We start from the raw sequence: 20,107 nt of genomic DNA on the forward strand, positions 1-20,107 counted from the left end.
TAACACAGACATAATCTGCCCTGCCCAGAAACCTGATAGGGTTAAGTGACTGAAACATGCACCTAATCCACTCATCAAAAGCAACTAAATCCTTCTCAGACAGATGTGCAGAAACACAGTCCAGGAGATAGGAGTGCCTTCACCTAGAAGTGAGTGATTCCAAGGACCTCCATTTGATAACAGACAACCTCCTTGAAGAAATGTCTGTGGAACCAATCTCTGAAGATCTTAGCAGTAAACCAGGCCTTCACAGAATGGTACCACACAACAGGCAGGCTATCCGTCAACCCATGGAGAACTGTGGTTGTTTTGCATGCCCAACAACAACAACGGGCTTGAGGCGGTGCATCCCGTTAGCATTGGCACAGCACTAAACAGAGACACATTGTTTGGATAACTTCCGACCAGGCACAGACTTCTCTCTTTCCTCAGCCAAGATGTGGGCGCAAAGAGTGGTAGAACAGACCAGTTTCATCAACATTATTGACTTGACCAAGGGCAAGGTCCTCGTCCTTGATCAGGCACTGCACTTTCTCGCAAAACGGGTCTACTTCTTCCACTGTTGCGTCCAAGGCTTCGCCATATGCCTTGCGCCCAATAAGTCCATGGCATAGCTTGAACTGAAAGAGCCATCCCTCGGATGCCTTGAAGTCCTGTATGCTGTGCAGGAGTGCAAATTTCTCAGCAGCAGCCTTCACCTCACTAGCACACCAGCACCACACTGCTGACGAAACCACATCAAAGTCAACCGATCAATAATGGCAAGCCAGGCCTGGGCCATTACCTTTCTGTCGCCGCGACGTGTCCGTTCACCAAAGTCCTGCCTGTATTGCATAAGCTTGTCGCGTGACTTCTTGATATCGAACAACATTGAACAGGCTAGATCATATTCGTGAAGAATGCGTCCTGAGGTTCAGCCCGCGTCAACCTTGCCCAACATCTCACATTTCTTCTCCAGAATCAGAACCTTCCTCTTCTGCTTCTCAGGTGGTGGTGGGGCCATCACCACACACACGCAAGAGTACATACACACAGGTCACCGACAGAGACGGAGCTCTTCCTGGGTCATGGGGAAATAATTGCTGAATCAGTGGCAAAAAGGAGACCACCCTATTGTGATTATGTGAATCAGTGCATGAGTGGTGGTCCCGTCAGACATTAGTTTAAAAAAACGCAGGTTTCAGTCATGAACAGTACAATATACAGCGGAAATAGAAAGCTTCCATATGGTTGCATCATGGCAGAGAGGGATGGTGCTTTGTTTACATCTGGTGAAGAGGAATTTGAGGGCTTCTCCGATGATGATGTGGGAAAAAGAAGTACAGTACTAAGTTGAACCAGACAAGAGTAGCAGGAGTAGACAAAATGGTGGAGAGGAATGTCCAGGAGTTAAAAAAAAGGTATGGAGAGTAATCAGAGAGTTACAGGAATGGACCTCAGAACAGGAGGAAGAGATCAAAGTCCTACAGAATAAATTGGAAAAAGTTTGCATAAGCAGCGCTGAATAAGAAACAGAAGTCACAAAATAAGAAGTGAGTAACGAATCTGCCTCAAATGAAATAAAACAGCTCGAGAGGGAAAATAAGAGGTTGGAAGAAGAAAGAGACAGGATGAAAAGTAAACTAGATGAGTATGAATCAAAATCAAGGATGAAATGAGCACATTAAGGAAATCAAAGAGCAACATAAGGGGTGGAAGAAAATTCAGGAGGAAGGAAATGTCAATTTGAAAGAGATTACAGAACAACAAAGCAAGGAAAAGATGGAGAAGGAAGTGGTTAGGGTACTGAGAAGTAGAGAATCTTTAGTCAGGGATGTAGCAGATAAGAAAAAATGTGTAATAATGTCAGGGGTAAAAGAAAATTGTATGACAGTGAGATCAGAAAGAGAAAGAGAAGAACTGAGTAAGGTTAAAGAGATAATATCAATAGTTATGGATGGTAACAACGAAGCTCAAGAAGAGATTGAAGGAGTGTTCAGGTTAGGAAAGTACGAGGAAGGAGGGGCGAGGCCATTAAAGGAAAAGTTTAAGTCGCAGGTAATGGTAAATGAAATCATCAATAGAACTTGGAAATTATCAGACAAAGAGGGGTTCAAAAATGTCTGGATAAAGAGAGATGCAAATGAGGAAGAAAGAGCTAAAATAAAGGAGTTAGTAATGGAAGCAAAGGCAAAAAATGAACAGAGAATGGAGAAAGAGAAGACAGTGTTTTACTTGAGAGTTATGGATCAGAAATTGAGGAAGTGGTACTGACGGAGGGAAGGAGAGAAGAGAGTATAAAAAACAATGAAAAAAGTTTGAAAGTGGCATATATTAATGTTCATGGTTTAATACTGGCAAGGTCATAAATCAACGATTTCTTGAGGGTACATGAACCTGATGTTATGTGCTTTGTAGAGACCAAGTTAAGAGAGGATATTGATATCCATATGGGAGATGGTAAATACAAACTGTGGAGAAGAGACAGAAGAGAAAAACAGGAGGAGGAGTGATGAGAGCAGTGAAGAGAAACATAAATATAGATACTGTGGAAATGGGAGAGGGTAGGGGTGAAGTGATATATATGAATTAGAAACTGGAGAGAATGGCAAGAGAGATATAGCAGTAGTATATGTTTCCCCTAAGACAAGCGCATGGAATGATGATGAATGCCAAGAGATGTTGTCAGACATGGTTAGTTATCTACAAAAAGTGACTGAGAAAAGCAACAATATAATTTAAATGGGTGATTTAATTGTAAAGAGGTGAATTGGGAGGAATGGGACTCAGGAGGCAGTGAAAATTCAGGGGGCACTATACTGTTAAATATGGCAATGAATAATGTAATGAAGCAGTGGGTCAAAGAAGAGACACGATTCCGAGGTGATGACACACCAGCATGATAAGATTTACTGCTGACCAAAGAACCTGACATAACTGAAACTTTGAAACATCTGTGTCCTATAGGAAAAAGTGATCATCTGGTCATTGAGTTCCAGATGATAATAGGTAACGTGGTGCCAATAGACAAGCTTTATAAGTAGGGAAGATACAACTTTTGGAAAGTAAACTTTACAGGATTGAGGAAATTTTTGAAAATGTGGACTGGAGAAAGTTCAGAGGAACAAGATAGATGCAGAGGATGTGGGATATCTTTCTAGACCTCTATAATTTGGGAGTGGAAAAATATATGCCAGGAGTAAGGGGGAAAGAAAACAGGAAAAAGGAGTGGTTTAATAGACGATGCATGATAGCAAAAAAAGAGAGGGACATGGCGTGGAACAACTGGAGAAAGAGAGGTAATAACAGAACAATGGAAGAATATAAAAGAACTAGAAATGAATATAAAAGAATACGTAGAGAGGAAGAAAGGACCTTTGAAAAAGGTATAATTGACAAATTTAAGGAAGAACCCAAATTGTTGTATACATTTGTCAATGGCAAATTGAAACAAAAGGAACGAATCACCAAACTGAAAGTAGAAGGAGAGGCCTATAAAGATGCAGCAATGCAAGCTGAAATAATGAACAAATGTTTCCAATTGGTTTTCATTAATGAAAGGTAGTTTGTGGAGGAGGAGGGAGTGACCAGAAATGTAGTGATAAAAGATATAAAAGTGGAAGTGCAGGAAGTGTATAAATTACTGGAAACTCAAGATGTAAGTAAAGCCCCAGGACTGGATGGAATCTCTAACTGGGTACTGAAGGAATGCAGAGAACAACTGGTGGATAAGATTCACAGTTTAATTGTGTGTTCTCTGGAAGAGGGGAAAGTGTCTTGGGAATAGAAGAAGGCAAATGTGGTATCAATTTTTAAGGGAGGAAACAAGGAAGAACCCCTGAATTACAGACCAGTGTCCCTAACCAGCATGGTTGCAAAATTGTGCGAGAGAATTCTGAAAGATAGATGGATAAAATATCTGGAAGAGATGAATATTTTGGCTGAAAGTCAGTTTGGATTCAAAAGTAGAAGGTCATATGTTTCCAACTTGTTGAGCTTTTACTCAAGAGCGATTGACATGCTACAGGAGAGAGACAGTTGGGTGGATTGTGTGTATTTAGATTTGGAGAATACCTTCAACAAGGTACCCCATCAGAGACTAATGTGGAAATTAGGGCATATAGGAGGACTGAAGGGAAACCTCCTGGAATGGATGAGAGACTTTGAGAGACAGATATATGAGGACAGTAATAAAGGGCAGGATGTCTGGATGGAGGGGAGTAACAAGAGGAGTCCCACAGGGCTCAGTGTAGGTGCCAGTAATTCCTGATTTACGTAAATGATATGGGAGATGGAGTGAACAGTTATGCTAGTCTGTTTGCTGATGATGCAAAGATCTTGAGGAAGGTAGAGGTTGAGGAGGACTGTAAAATGCTGCAGGAGGATCTGGATAGGATACATGATTGGAGCCGGATGGGGAAATGAAATTCAATGCAAAAAAATTTTAAATATTGGAAATGGGTAAAAGTACCAAGAGGCCATCACTGAATTATTTGATGGGTAATGAAGCAATCACAAAAGTGACAGAAGAGAAAGATTTGGGAGTGCTGGTCCAGGACAGTTTGTCACCTAAAAATCACATTAACAAGACAGTTAGAGAGACGTATAAACTCTTGACTAACAGAAGAGTAGCATTTCATTACATTGATGAGGGGATGATGAAAGAACTGATAGTGGTCATGATCTGCCCCAGGTTAGAATATGCAGCAGTAGTGTGGTCTCCACACAAAAAGAAAGATATAGACAAGATTGACAGAATACAAAGAACACCTACCAAGATGGTCCCCAGTCTGGCAGATCTGTCATACAGAAAGAAGCTGGAAAAGCTGGATTTGCCTTCCTTAGAAGAAAGTAGACAGGGGGGCGACATGATTGCAGTGTTCAGGACCATGATGGGAGTAGAAAAAACTGACAGAGAAGATCTGCTTATATGGGATAAGAGAGTAACGTGAGGACATAGAATGAAACTGAAGAAGTAAAGCTGCCTGAAGGATATCATGAAATATAGTTTTCCTTATAGATGCACAGACCTGTGGAATAGCCTGGACGAAGAAATTGCCCATTCAATAAACCTAACAGAGCTTAAAGCAAAATTTGACTTATTGAGAAACAGAGACAGGACCCCACGAGCATAGCTCATTTCCTGTATATCACAATTAGGTAAATACAGCAGAGCAGGGCCACAACCCGATGAAGCTAGGGAACCACCACAAAAGCAACAGCAGTCACAGCCATCATTGCATGCAGAACCACTCACGAGGGGCAGAAAGGCAGGAACTGAGGTGCGGGCTTCTGTTCACCGGCAAGCACTATAGCGCTGCCATATTGCACCCAATGGTTGCTTTCAAGCACAGAGGAAGCCACATGCAGCAAACTGACATCTGTCTATAAGGTTCATATCCGTTTGCCCAGGCAGGGGTTAATGCGTGACGGCAACAGCGGATGATCACTGCCTCAGGCAGTGTATGACTAATGCAGCCTGCATGGCGACTCTGACCATTCGGTAGGGATGCGGACAGGTGTCCGTGATGGGGAGTTTCTACATTAATCCCGGAGGCCGGAGTACTCCCGTCATTCGGTGTAGGGCCGGATGGGTGGTTTTACCGTACATTTACTTGTGGGTTGTGGTCTGTGTTACACGCGCGGTGGCCATCGGTACCCCTCAGCCAGGAACACTCGCCTCCTCTGTTCAAAAATAACCATAGAATTTTCTCAAAGATATGCTCAGTGTCTTTCCCAGGCAAAATTACATAGGATATCTTTACCTAACCTTACCAAACCTAACCTTTCCTAATAAGGCTCCTTGGCTAAGGTGGCTGACTGTGGTATTAAAACGAATCCCGATACCGAATAGAGGTGTACTGTACAGTAAACTATTGCACTGTACATACTATACACACATACAGTACTGTACTGTCGAGTACAGTACTGTACTATCATATACATTGGTACAGAAATTACTGTACTGATACTCTTATTGTAATCATAGCATGCGAAGGAATCTCGTTGTGTGCGTGGTGCACGTGTGTCTCCCGGTGGCCGCGCGATTTTCGATCTTCGACAAAGAGGCGGACGGGCGCTGTCATCGAACATGTACTTGTGGGTTGTGGTCTGTATTATACACATGGTGGCCACCAGTACCCCTTAGCCAGGAACCATGTTTGCCTCATCTTTTCAAAAATAACCATAGGATTTTCTAAAAAATATGCTCAATACGTTTCTCAGGCAACATTACATAGGTTAACTGTATTTTGCCTTACCAAACCTAACCTATCCCAATACAGCTGCTTGGTAAAGGTGGGTGGCTGTGGCACTGAAATGAATACCCATACTGAATGGAAGTGTATTGTACAGTATTGTACTGTACATACACACATACAGTACTGTACTGTGTACAGTACAGTACTCTAGTACCATCATATGCATTGGTACAGAAATAACTGTACTGTACTGATACTGTACTCAGTGTGGGAAGGTCTCTCTCTCTCTCTCTTTGTGTGCGGTGTGAGTGCCTCCCGGTGGCCGCATGATTTTTGACCAGTAGAGAGGCGGACGGGCGATGTCACCGAACATGTACTTATGGCCTGTGGTCTGTGTTACATGTGCGGTGGCAGTGAGGAAAGAGCTACCCCAGTGGCCGCACGATACTACGCATTGGGTGGGGATACCTACAGACGTTTTGACACCACTTGTGGGTTACAGTCATACTGCTCGGGTGCTGGAGGTTCATTGGAAGTGAACGGACAAGCGTGCGACTTTGATCATTCAGTACAGAGGCAGACAGACATTTTAGATCTGGTTGTGGGTTACAGACTTCTTCCCACTCACGGCTCAAGCCCAGCAGCCATGATACCAAATGTTAGGACATGTCAACTGGCCGGCCGAAGTTCTCGGGCACTTCTACATCCGGATAATAGCAAAGTAAATTCGGACAATGGTTTAATTGAGCCAAGGCCCGGCATCCGGATACCGAATACGTCTGGATACTGAACATCTGGATAGTTTAGGGGTCGCTGTATTACAATTAGTAACACCTCACATCCCCTTGGCCCCATCACAACATGGTTTTAGGCCACTACACCCCACAAACACTCTTCTTACAGACCTTACACAAAGAATTTTTGATGCCATCAATTCAGCTAGGCCACCACACAAAACACTCTTAGTCACACTAGACACTGGCAAAGCTTTAGATGCCATCCCCCGCCACAACCTCACAAACAAAATATTCAACACAAACACGCAAATAACACAAAAAGATGGCTAGCAAACTATTTAGCTGGCAGATGTGCACATGTAACATTTGCCAGTCAGTCATCAAACATCAGAAATTTCACAAACGGCATCTCTCAAGGATCTGTTTTGTCCCCTACATTCTTTAACCTATAGATGCATGATATACCCACACCCTAGACGCCACAGATACACATAGATACCTATGCAGACGACACAACACTTACACGTACACACCAAAACGCAAACACAGCCGCACACATACTCCAACCTTACCTCAACACACTACATGAATGGTTCATCACAGACTCAATATTACCCCAGCCAAATCTACAGTGACTCTTCTCACAAACTGGACAGCAGAACATAGTCACATTGCAATCCTCGCCATAAACAAAACCTCCCTACCACACACACACACACACACACAAAATCATTGGTGTAACATACAAAAAATCAATGTCATTTAAACATCACAAACATTAAAAATAAATTAACACCAAAACTCAACACCCTAAGGTCACTTGCCCATACAACATTCAGACACAACAAAGAAACCACCACCACAGTATGCAAACAATATATACATTCAGTGATGCAAGCCCTGTTTGGGTCTCTAACCTCACTAAAACACCCTACAGTACAGACCATACAGAACACGGACCTAAAATTAATCACAGCCTGCACAGCTACAACACCTACAGACCACCTACACCAAGAACCAAAGTCCTCAAAGTCAAGGATAATCTACAATAGACATGAAAGGCACACAAATTCTTGCTGCAGCCTCCACAAACCCACACCATCCGCTACACAACATGGCAGCATATCCATACACACCATGGAACAGCAAAACAATACCTGGTACATGATATCATACACAAATACTGTCACCTCTCCCCTTTGCACGCCTCAAACCAGCTTCCACAAGCATATCTATGCTCAAATAACTCACCACTCTATTCAGTTACTCAATGATAACACACAGCTGCATGCATGGCCTCCTGATATCCACCCTTCTGAATCTACCAGTACCTCCCTCGTGAGGAGAGGGTCCACCTGGCCAGGCTGAGATGTGGGCATCATCCAGCCCTCCTGAGTTATCAGATGAGGCTGGATGACTCCGTCGCTGATGCCTGTCCAGGATGCAACACCTGTACTCCATACTATTAAGCACATTATGGAATATTGCACTGCACACAAATGCCTGTGCCAACAACACAACATACACCTTGAGAGCTCTGCGGGAAAGCCCGGTCTCAGTCGTGGCCTTCCTTAGGGCCTCAGGGCTGTTCAGCCAGATGGCCTAGGGAACAACTGCTAATACTACTACTACCTCAGCTGAGTGAATTCATAATCCTGTAAGCCACATCGATGTGACAAGAAATCTTATCACTGATCTATCATTGTTATTTAGGCTACCACACTAACAAGATATGTGAATCTTTCCAAGACCTTCATAATCTCATCACATGCTTAGACAGTCTTAACACCTTCATCCAACAAGCCTTTACATGCCTGGACCTTGATCTTGGCCCAAGAGACCTTTAATCCCAAGGGCTTTGCATTCTTGTGGTGATGTGATTAAAATGGACCTCTCTAGGTGAAGGGGTTACCAAAATCTAAAAGCCTGCCCTGAACTGACCTGACTGATGGCCTGGGCACAGTGAATGGTCAGCTTAGAGTTGAGTTTGGTGTCCTTTGCCTCAACCTCTGTGTACTTTCTTACAGCTTCTTTGCATTCTCCTTCCAGCCTGAAAACAATAGTGCATTTAGTATACCTTGTACACCTTTCCCTCAACCTCTGCATAGTTTTTACAAATTCTTTACACTCTCCTTCCAGCCTGAAAAAATTTTAGTGCATTTGGTACACATCAGCCCACACAAATTCTATAGCATATACGTTGTCTAGTAGCTATATCTTGCCATGTATTATCTCTATATAATCTGTCTAAGTATAACATGGTTTGCAGCACTCCATAAAATTCTTTCCAGTAAGTATTCATAATATGAACTACTGTTAGTGCCAACTTCAACACTTGGATGTGAGACTAGCGTGTGGCATGAAAATGAAAAGTTACGAGTAACAGCAGTGAAGATGGAACTGCTGAGGAATGTATGTGGAGTACAGAGAGTGGATAGGATATGGAATAATGTGATTCATGAAATATGCAGAGTGAGGAAGTCTGTGAACACCAAAATCAAAGACAGTGAACTGAGATGGTTTGGTCATGTGGAGAGAATGCATGACAATAGAGTGGTGAAAAAGGTTTATCTGAGCGAATCTGAAGGAGGGAGGAGGAGAGGTAGGTCAAGAAGAAGGTGGAGGGATATGGTAGATGAGTATGTGAGGAAAAGGGGTTTGGAAGTTGGTGAGGCTAAGGGACTGACACAAGACCGAGCTGACTGGATGAATTTCATGCAGAGAAATGCATACCCAGGGATTTGACATCCCTTTTTAACATGACAATGTTCAGACTGACTCTATCAGATAAGTATATGTGAAGCTAAAGAACATGGTGAAACTTTTTCCTTATCTGATGGAGCCATGATTCCATGGACTTGAATGATGAGTGAATGGAAGCACAGCCCATCAAATTGGGCAAACTTAGGTTGTCTAGATGTTGCTACTCCTCACCCTGCCCCCTAGGGTGGGAAAGGAGGTCTGGATGATGCTGATGATGATGGTAATGAACTACTGAGCTACAGCACGCTCAGAAAAACAATGATGCTGCTAAAAGACGATTAATATGAAATAATGATAAAAACAATTAACAATGTCTTACAGTAATGTGGAGAAATGATGATGTACAGATAAATGATGGTGCAGAATACCATTTGTTTCTCCTTCCTCTGTTGTTAAAAAAAAAAAAAAATACTGTACTCTGGATGCTGGTGAAGATAAATACAGTAAACTCGCCCCAAACACGTTCTCGCCAAATGCGCTCACAATTATACGCGATAAGTGCTAGAATACATATAAGACAACATAAGATTAAAGAACCATTAGGAAAACTATAAATTTACGCAAGAGAGGCAGCCTTTGAAAGGCCAAATCCTCGAACATCAGCACAGCACCATGCACGGTTTCTTTTGCTCACGTGATGGTGTCCTCCTTTTCCACAGTACTGTATTTGTAAGTTAAATATTTACATTACTGTTCTGGTAAGTTTATGTACAAGTTAAAGTACTATTAAATAACGTTAAAGCAAGAAATAAAGGCTTATAAGCAGTTTACCTGATAGGCATCAGAATATTGCCTTTTTTATTTGTTTGTTAAAGATTTGCTGCACTGATTTTCCACGATACTGTATTTGTAAGTTAAATATTTACTGTTCTAGTACGTAAGTTAAAGCACTTAAATAAAGTTAAAGGGTAAAATAAAGCTTTGTAACCAGTTAACCTGATTTATATGATTACCCATGATCGACGGGTTCCGAGACAGTTCTCCGTCAAGTCAATTCGCCATCAGACAATTCCCTGTCAAAACAAGGACGATTCCCCATCAGGACAATTTGCACCCTGAACAATTCCCCGTCATTTTATAAATACTGTATACTTATTTCGCCTTTGAACTATATTTTAGCATCACCCACAGCTGTCTTCATTAATGACAGCGAATTGTCTTGTTATTGTTGTGATAGCGAATTGACTTGACGACAAATTGTCCCGAAACCAATCGCCATCGGAATGTTGCCTTGTATTTACGTATTTGTGGGTTGAAGTTTTGCTGTGCAGTACTGTATTTGTAAGTTATAACTTTAAATAAACCTTCTAACCACTTAATGTGCTTCATATTGTTTACCAATGGCAGGTAACAGAAAAACACCACATTTGGGGGGTCTAGGGAACAAAATAAGGAGCAGTTAAAACTTATGCGGTTTCGCGCCAAATGCGCCACGGTTGGAACGAAACCCTCGCGTTAGGGGAGAGTTTGCTGTAATGATCTGAACTAACTACAGTTACAAAAACAATACAGACTGACTTTTACAACTTCAGCAAGGAAATCATTTCTTCCCTGTGCCCTATGTTCTTCAAGCTGCACTTTGTAAACAACTCTATTGTAATCCATCCATCCATCACCCAATCCTACATTGCCCCATGAGTAGCGTAGGAGCCCGGGGCTAGGCAGTTAGTCCCGACATTTAAGATGAGAGTGACGAGCCTCACTCATCCCTGAGTGACACTACATAAGCAATCAACCCCAACCACCCCTTGGATATAAAACTTCACTGGCTTAATCCGATTGGAGCGCAATAATTACTCACTAAACCACAAGGTGCCATAATTTGGTTATATGGTTACCACCCAGCATAGTAAATGGTTTCCTGGTGTACAGGAAACCATTTGGCTTTTCACTCAGTGTAGAGTCACCCACAGGCAGAAGGAAGAGGAAAGAATGAAGGAAAGAACGACAGAAGAGGCAGTGTAAAGTCACTTGTAGGCAGAAGGACAAGGAAAGAATGAAGGAAAGAAAGAAAGACGAGGATTAAAGGAAAGAAACATGGCAGAGAGGAAAGGGCAGACACCCCGACAGCAGCACTACATCGAGTGAGTGGATGGTGAGCGCCCTCACCTACCACAATTCTACTGTAATGAAGAATATAATAAGTACTGTTCTTTGGATAATAACAGGAAAAAACAGGGATGTACAAACTTCAGGTGACACTAAAAGAAATAACACCGTGATCATAAAAATAATAATGAAGTAAAAAAGATTTTGAGTCAGAATGATGATGATGATGATGATAAAAGAAAAAAGAAAAAAAGCCAACTACATCATGACTATCCTGTAAGCATAACCCCCCCTCCAGAAAAAGGCAACAACAAAACAGACTAGCTGCTTAAGACTGCTCGGGAAGTGAGAGAGAGAGAGAGAGAGAGACAGAGAGTAAAATATGACATGGCAAGGAGAGGGAGAGAGAGAAATGAAAGGAAAATTGAACAAAATACAGTGTGAGAGAGAGAGAGAGAAATGAAAGGAAAATTGAACAAAATACAGGGTGAGAGAGAGAGAGAGAAATGAAAGGAAAATTGAACAAAATACAGTGTGAGAGAGAGAGAGAGAGAGAGAGACTAACTTCTCGAGATTGTCCTGAAGGCAAGTCATCTCCTCCCTGGGCCCAGTGTTCTTAGAGCAGTACTTGGCGAGGGACTCCATGCAGGCACTCTCTATCTCAGGATGCAAGTCAACAAATGCCGCCCTCTCGTGCATCACTCGCTGGACTTCTTGCAGGCAGTTTGGGTCTAGCTGAGGGGGCAGTTTAACAGTGAAATTAGAGTTTGCAGTTAATATTGTGAAATATTTTAAAGTGGAATGACTGATTATATTAGCTGAGCTAACAAATTATATTAGTTACCATTAAGGATCACTATTCATTACCAGATCACAATTTATTATAACTTTATAACACCAAACATTTACACAAACAAAATTGTCAGTTCCGAGATGATGAATGAGAACTGTAACATACACCTCGTATAAGCCCAGAATTACGTAGAAAACTACAAAGGCCATGTTACAAACAACATTGTACTAACTGTACTAGTATGTACAGGTTATCAAAAAGTATGCTTTTTGGTGTTGCTGTAATACTGTACAAACAGTCTCAAGTGCTTTCTATATCATAAGTAAAGAGGATACACACAGTTGCATCAATCATTAAACATTATCCATAGTAACAGGCAGCACACCAAGTACCCTGAGATGATCTGGTCATGCAGGGACTGAAGAATGAGAGACTGACTAGGAGAACGTATGTGAATGAGTTGAATGGAGGGACTGAGGATGAGGTGGAAAGATGAGGAGGGGAAGTATAAGAATGATAGTGGTGTGGGTTGGAGGGAGAGCGGTCTGAAGGCAGAGGACAAGGTGGCATGAAGGCATTTTGTCTGTGGCCACCTCCTCTGGGATTAAGGTGTGTGGCTATAGATGCATAGACAGGACACACAATGAATAAGAGTGTGTGCTCTTACTCTGAGATTATCCTGGGGATGGTAAGCATGTCTGAAGAGGCATGGCAGGACCTGAGCACCCCTCTGTGGGTTGTTACTGTTCTGTGTTGCCTCAGTCCAGTCACGTTTGGCATGACAGAGGCGGGTGGAGTCATTAAGGCAGGCAGCATGCAGCTGAGGATCAAGCTTCCAGTCACGTGACACAAAGTACTGGATTTCCAACAGTGCTGCCTCACATGCTGACGGCATCTCAGGTGAAGTTAAGTGACGCATTAGGCAACGCATCACTCTGAAATTTGAAGAAGCTTCTAGTCACAGTAAAAAAATAGCAAAATATTAAAGAAAATATGTACCGGTATAACCCATGTCACTGACAATACATGTGAGCATTATTCCACAGGAAAGCAGTAATATATGAAAGAGGCGATAAAGGTGGATAGAAGAATTAACCCTTACTCTGTGTATACCAGGTACTGTATAAATTTCCAGCCAGTTCTTGGGAAAATGTCAACCCACGAACAATCACAATCATACAGGGGCAAATGGCACATGCTGGCATTCAACAGCCTATATATATATATATATATATATATATATATATATATATATATATATATTTGTGATAGGTGAGGAGGCTCACCATCCACTCACTCGATGTAGTGCTGCCGTCAGGTGTCTGCCCCTTCCTCTCCTCCATCCTTCTTTCCTTCCATCCTCTTCTGTTCCTTTCCTTCATTCTTTCCTTGTCCTTCTGCCTATGGGTAACTTTACACTCCCTCTTCTGTCTTTCTTTTCTTCATTCTTTCCTCTTCCTCCTGCCTGTGGGTGACTCAACACTAAGTGACAAGCCAAATGGTTTCCTGTACATCAGGAAACCATTTATTACGTTGGGTGGTAACCATATAATCAAATTTTGGCACCTGGTGGTTTAGTGGGTAATTATTGTGCTCCAATCGGATTGAGCCGGAGAAGGTTTATATCCAAGGGATGGTTGGGGTTGATTGCCCATGTAATGCCACTCAGGGATGAGTGAGGCTCGTCACTCTCATCTTAAATGATGGGACCAAATGCCTAGCCCCAGGCTCCTACGCTCCTCATGGGACACTGTAGGGTTGGATGATGGATGGATGATATATATATATATATATATATATACAGTAACCCCTCCAATATCCGGATCAATAGAGCCATAGGCAGGTCCGGATAGTGGTCCTGTCCGGATATTGGGCCCCAGCTTATGGACTAGTACTTACGGACCCTAACTCTGAAAAACACCTATACATCTCCCTCTGGACATGCATAGCACCTATTTAAGACCCAAATCACACCAATAAGGGACATAAAAGACTGAAATAAATGCAAAAGAACCATAAAATGAGGTTTTAGAGGTGAGTTTATACAATATTAAACATTCTGGGTACTTACAAGTCCCTTGGTCTTGCACTGGTTTGAACCGCCAGTTTGCAGTCCACAGTTAATCCTCTGCACTCTAAATTCTAATTTCTTAACACTGCACAACACTGTAAATTCCTGTGTGTTCTAGTGGCAAGGTATTGCAGTTTATTCACTGTTTATTCACAAACAACAAGCACCTGTGGCTTGCACTGTTATGAGTATCTGCTCTCCATCGGAGTTAAGCTGTGACTGTTGATGTTGGTGGGGTAACACAGTTGCCAGATCGCAACAGCCACATTACCAATCTCCTCAACTTTCATTGTCAAATTTAACTTTTCATTACCAAATTCGTAAAGCTAGCATATATTCTTCACTAATTATATATACAAGTGGAAATACATGTAATCACTCTCCTTATAACTAACACCATGTTGATTATTTTCACGCTATGTAGGGTAGCAGATTAATCAGAGAGAGCAAACAATCCACCATCTCCATCATGTGTATCCTCATACATGTGAAAAATCCATTTGGTAATGCATTATTCTAATGCATTACCAAACGAATTTTTCATTACCAAATTGGCCCACACTTGGTAATGAAAAATACCAAATGGCAACCTGACAGGGGAGGGGGGAGGGGGAGGAAGGAAAGGGTGAAGGGACCATGGTGTAACAGCTGTTTGGCGCCAGGCGGGAATTTCAAATTATGGGAGGGAAAAAAGTCAGATTTTTTTCGAATTTTTTTGCGGTTTTTGGCCCATTTTGGGAATATTGGATCCCAGGAGGATTATGTCCGGTTAGTGGGGATGTTCGGATATTGGGCGTTCGGATATTAGAGGGATTACTGTATATATATACAGTCATCTCGCGTAAAGTGCTTGAATATGGGCACCACAGCACGTCGCACTTTAAAAATTCGCACTTTGCAAAGCATAGGATCCCATATTAGAATGGCTTTATGGGCGACACATCCTGAATTTTCGTATACTGATTCATCAACACCTACCCCTAACTAAAATGCAAAAGGAAAACCTATAATAGAAACATGCAAGTGTAATTCACGGCAGTCAAACGATGGGTGACAGAGTGACTGGGAGGCGTTTTGTCTGCAGCCACCCTTTGCAGGATTAGGGCGTCGGGCTATAGATAGATAGTTTATCTATCTATCTATCTATAGCCCGACGCCCTAATCCCGCAAAGGGTGGCCGCAGACAAAACGCCTCCCAGTCACTCTGTTACCCACCATTTGACTACCCTCCCCCAACTCACCCCCTTCTCCCTCATATACCTCTCAACTCCATCCCTCCACCTCATCCTCGGTCTACCCCTCCCTCTCCCTCCCTCCACCTCACCTACATACACCCTCTTAGTCAGTCTTTCAATCTCCATTCTCTCCACATGTCCAAACCACCTCAGTGTAATTCTCCTAATCTTCTCAACCACATCCACATCTACCCCACAACGTTCCTTCACTTCTTCATTCGTCAACCTGTCCCTCCACGTCACTCCACATGCTCCTCTAAAGTAACTCATTTCCACTGCTCTCACTCTTGACTTGTTCCCCTCTTGCAAGGTCCACGCCTCGCTTCCATACGTCAGGGTAGGGATCACAATATTATCATGCAGTGACTTCTTAACTTCCATACTCACCTCCCTATTTCTCATCATTGCTTTCAGTGAACCAACAACCTTCCTTCCCTGCTGTACTCTTTCACGCACTTCATCCCCCCCCATATATGTATTTTGGCTGTATATATGTATATATATTTTGGCCATGTCAGATTACTTACATATGACAGCTAAAGGGTTTAAACACTCATAATAAAATGTACGATTATTGAGAAGATGAAATGGGTGATATGAATGGAAGAGTAGGCACTGGTCCTGAGGATGACATAATGGTTATAATGCAATAGGCTACCAAGAGAAAATGATAATGGGAAGCAACTAAAGGATATGTGTCAGAAAAGGAGGTTGTGCATTTGTAACTTATAATTCAAACACAATGATGCACATAAATATACAGTCAACCCTCTGCTATCACGCCTAATTGGTGCCTAAATTATACCGTCATAGCAGAATTCACTATAGCAGAACTGAAAAACCTATGGTAATAATTATAACTGGTGCCTGGGCCCCCAAGTTGACCACATATTTGACCTATTTTTGCCACTTTTTAACCAAGTTTTTGAACAGTAATAAGAAACAGTAATTTAAACAAACATTAAAAAAGAATCACAATACAAGGAGAAACAAACACTTACTGTACAGTATTTCACAAATTTTATTAACCTTTATTGGGGACGAGGACAGCAGCCAGACTTGGGTGGTTGGGTAGGCTCTGAGGCTTGGCTGGAGTCTGATTTACTGGCCCTACACTCCTCTATTTCATCAAGAATTTCATCAGCTGTAGCGCTAGAGAAGCCCTCAAAGTCACAGAGCTTGTCTAAGACAGAGGGCTGGCGGGATGGTCCTGGCGTTGGTTCAGGTTCTGGTTGCGGGGCCGGCTGTGCCTTGTTGCGACGCCGTAAGAAATCGGTGATCTGACGCTGGCGCAGGGAGTTCACGTGTGCATGATACTGCTCCTCATAACCTGCAAGTGCCAGGCTAATATGGGAGCACCTTGCTGCACTGTTAACTGTTGAATCTCGCTCTAGGAGGTGGCAAAGCTGGTAACTCAAGTCTATCATCTTCTTGATGTCCTCCCATGATGCTAAGTTTGAGAAAGGAAGAAGTGAATTAAGGACGTCAGAGATAAATAAAATAAATAAATGAATAAATAAAAATAAATAAATACAGTAAACAACCTCCTCATCCTCTCCTGCGATGTCCTGTTCCTATGTCTCCTCATCTTCTTCAATTATTTCATGGGCAGTAACTGGAGAAGGCTGTATCATTTCCCGAATATCCTGGCCAGTAATATCAGCAAAGACAGCTCCAGGAATTTGTCTTGCCTCCACAGCCGCTGCCTCAACCTCTACCTCAACTGTCTGTGGGTTGCCAGGTACTGCCAGACAGACCCTCCAAAATGTTACACCAGGCATGGTGAATAGTGGCAGGAGTAACATTGTTCCAGCAGTCTACCATCAAGTTGACAGCCTGTTTCACACTGTAATTTTTCCAATAACGAATCACTTTTTGTTCAGACTCATTATCCCCTTGAATCAGGGCCTCATCTTCATCCTCACTATAAAACAACTGCTGGATAAGGGCAGTGTCTTGTGTTGCCAGCCGATCTGCCTAAACTGCCTTGCAGAATAGGAGGCCTTTACAGCTGATATGACCTCCTGGTCGAGGGGCTGGATCAAGGCAGTTGTGTTTGGTGGCAAAAACTCGACCCTTACATTAGGATGCGCGTCCCTTAGAAGTGGTGAATCTCCAGGGGCACTGTTGAGAAGCAGGAGAATGTTGAACCTTACATTGTTTGTCTTGCAATAATTTTCCACCTGGGGAATGAACAAATCTTTTAGCCAGTCACTGGAAACCTTGGCAGACATATATCCCTTCTCTGATGTCACCCAGTGCACATTTAATTTGTCCATGTTGTATCCTTTGTAGGCACAACTGTAGGTTTCAGGAGGCATGTTCCTGATGCATTCAAAGTGAACAGAGGGGTGAATCGCTCCTTTATGGCTTTCCTACCACGAACTTTTTCTGACTAGGCAATGATGAATGTTCGGCGACGCATTGTTTTCCAATAAAAATTTGTTTCATCCATATTAAAAATCTGATTCGGAGTGTACATACCTTCCTGGATAATTTTCCTCAGCGATTCTGGGTAATCACGTACAGCACTTGTGTCCTCACTTGCCACTTTGCCTAATATTTTCACACTTTTCACTTTATGCCGTGACATAAACTTGTCTACCCACCCTATCGATGCTAGAAATACTGGTGGTTATTCTACGCACATCTTACGAACCACAGACACATATATTTCCTTGGCAATCTCAGTAATTTCACGTATATCAACTGCTAAGTTCCGCTTTGCCTGCCACTCCAGATATCGATGAAACAGTTGTTCAGTCTTGAGGAGCAATTGATTTCCACTTTGCATAGCCTGAGCACCTGCTTCTGATGGGGCAAGTTTCATATGGGCCTTGATATGGTCACACTGTCAGTAAATACCACGCACTCTCAATTCATTTACCCCAAATTTCTTTCCCACACTGAATTTTGTTTCTCTCTTGTCTATTAACTTCACAATTTTAGTTTCTGCACATAATTTAAGTTCTTTCATCATTTAATTTCCCTTCCAGGTGCTGCCGCATTACACTGTGCAATGGTAGGAGGACGAGGTCGAGATGTGTCTCCCAGTGCGAGCACTTAAAATGGCCTTTGTCAACACCTAAGACCCACTGGTCCCCCTTGTTAAGTCCCAGGGGATTGTTCCCCGATGCACGGCCAATCACAGTGCTGTGACGTCACATACGACGAGCGCGGGAACACGCCGCTCTGAGTGATGATGCTTTGCGCAGGCTTTTTTAAACTTTTCCCATTTTTTTTCTTTACCCTTTTTTCGTGATAGCATGCATTTTGACCGCGATAGACATGTTTTGGCAGCTTTTTAGGTGCTCATGATAGCATTAAATAGTGACAGCAAGACCCGTTATAGCAGAGGGTTGACTGCACATGGTATAGAGGGAACACGGATTGTGCTGAAAGGAGTCTGACTGATTACATACTTGTACAGAGGTCAATGCTGGGAATGGTTGCTGATACGAGGGTCACGAAAGGATGATGTGGAGGTCTGACAGATCATATGATTGTGGTATGCAAGATCAAGCTGAGAGGAGTGACGTGGACCAGGAGAGAGAAGAGCAGTCAGGGAGAAAGACTGAAAGTCAAGAAGCTCAGGATCTAAGAAATGGCAGATGAATACAGGACCAAAGTAGGGGAGGAGTTAAAATCAGTGAATTGGAATGAAATGGATCTGGACAGCCTGTGAAATGCATATAGGGATTGCTTATTTAGGAATGCTAAAGGAGAGTGTGGTGTGGCATAAGTAACAACAAAGAAGGTACAGCATGGTGGGATGAAGAGGTTAAAAGAGCAGTGGGGGAAAAGAGAATGAAGTGGCTAGAGTGGTTACAGGACAGGGGTTCAACTGAAATAAGAAATGAATATACTGAAAGCAAGACATAAAAGGACTAGTAAAGAGGAAAAAAAGGAGGTGGTAAATGATGATCTAGAAAGAAAAATCGATGCAATTACTCTAAAAATAGGAAGTTATTCTGAAAAGAGGTGAGGAAATGTAGAAGTGACAATGGAAAGAAATGTGAAAGTGTGAAGGATGTAGGTGGTAGATTATGAACCCATGGGGATGAAGTAAGTACCAGATGGAAAGAATATTTTGAATGCCTGATGAATGACAACAGAAAGAGAAGAGCAGCTGTAAACATGACTGGTTTTGGGGGTGTGGAGAGAAGGAATGCAGTGCCAGGTAATAACACTCATAAAGGTGAAGAAAGCTGTGAAGTGGCTGAAAAATGGGAAAGCAGCTGGGGTTGATGAGGTGTATGCACAGACGATTAAGTGTAGTG

The 20,107-nt window shown here is 42.5% G+C and overlaps 1 protein-coding gene across 1 annotated transcript in view; it reads right to left on the minus strand.

Moving 5' to 3' along the window:
• Positions 1-20,107, minus strand: part of Glg1 (Golgi apparatus protein 1) — a 107,764-nt gene that overhangs the window by 51,450 nt on the left and 36,207 nt on the right. Inside the window, exons 9-11 of the mRNA XM_080274084.1 lie at positions 13,189-13,456; positions 12,294-12,463; positions 8,858-8,966 (exon numbers count right to left, since the gene is read on the minus strand). Of these exons, the coding sequence (XP_080130210.1) occupies positions 8,858-8,966; positions 12,294-12,463; positions 13,189-13,456 (547 nt within the window). The remainder of the gene's footprint in view (positions 1-8,857; positions 8,967-12,293; positions 12,464-13,188; positions 13,457-20,107) is intronic.

This window comes from Coenobita brevimanus, chromosome 1 (genome assembly GCF_032717465.1).
Source record: "Coenobita brevimanus isolate Jiangsu-jjx chromosome 1, ASM3271746v2, whole genome shotgun sequence".
In the NCBI taxonomy this organism is placed as follows: domain Eukaryota; kingdom Metazoa; phylum Arthropoda; class Malacostraca; order Decapoda; family Coenobitidae; genus Coenobita; species Coenobita brevimanus.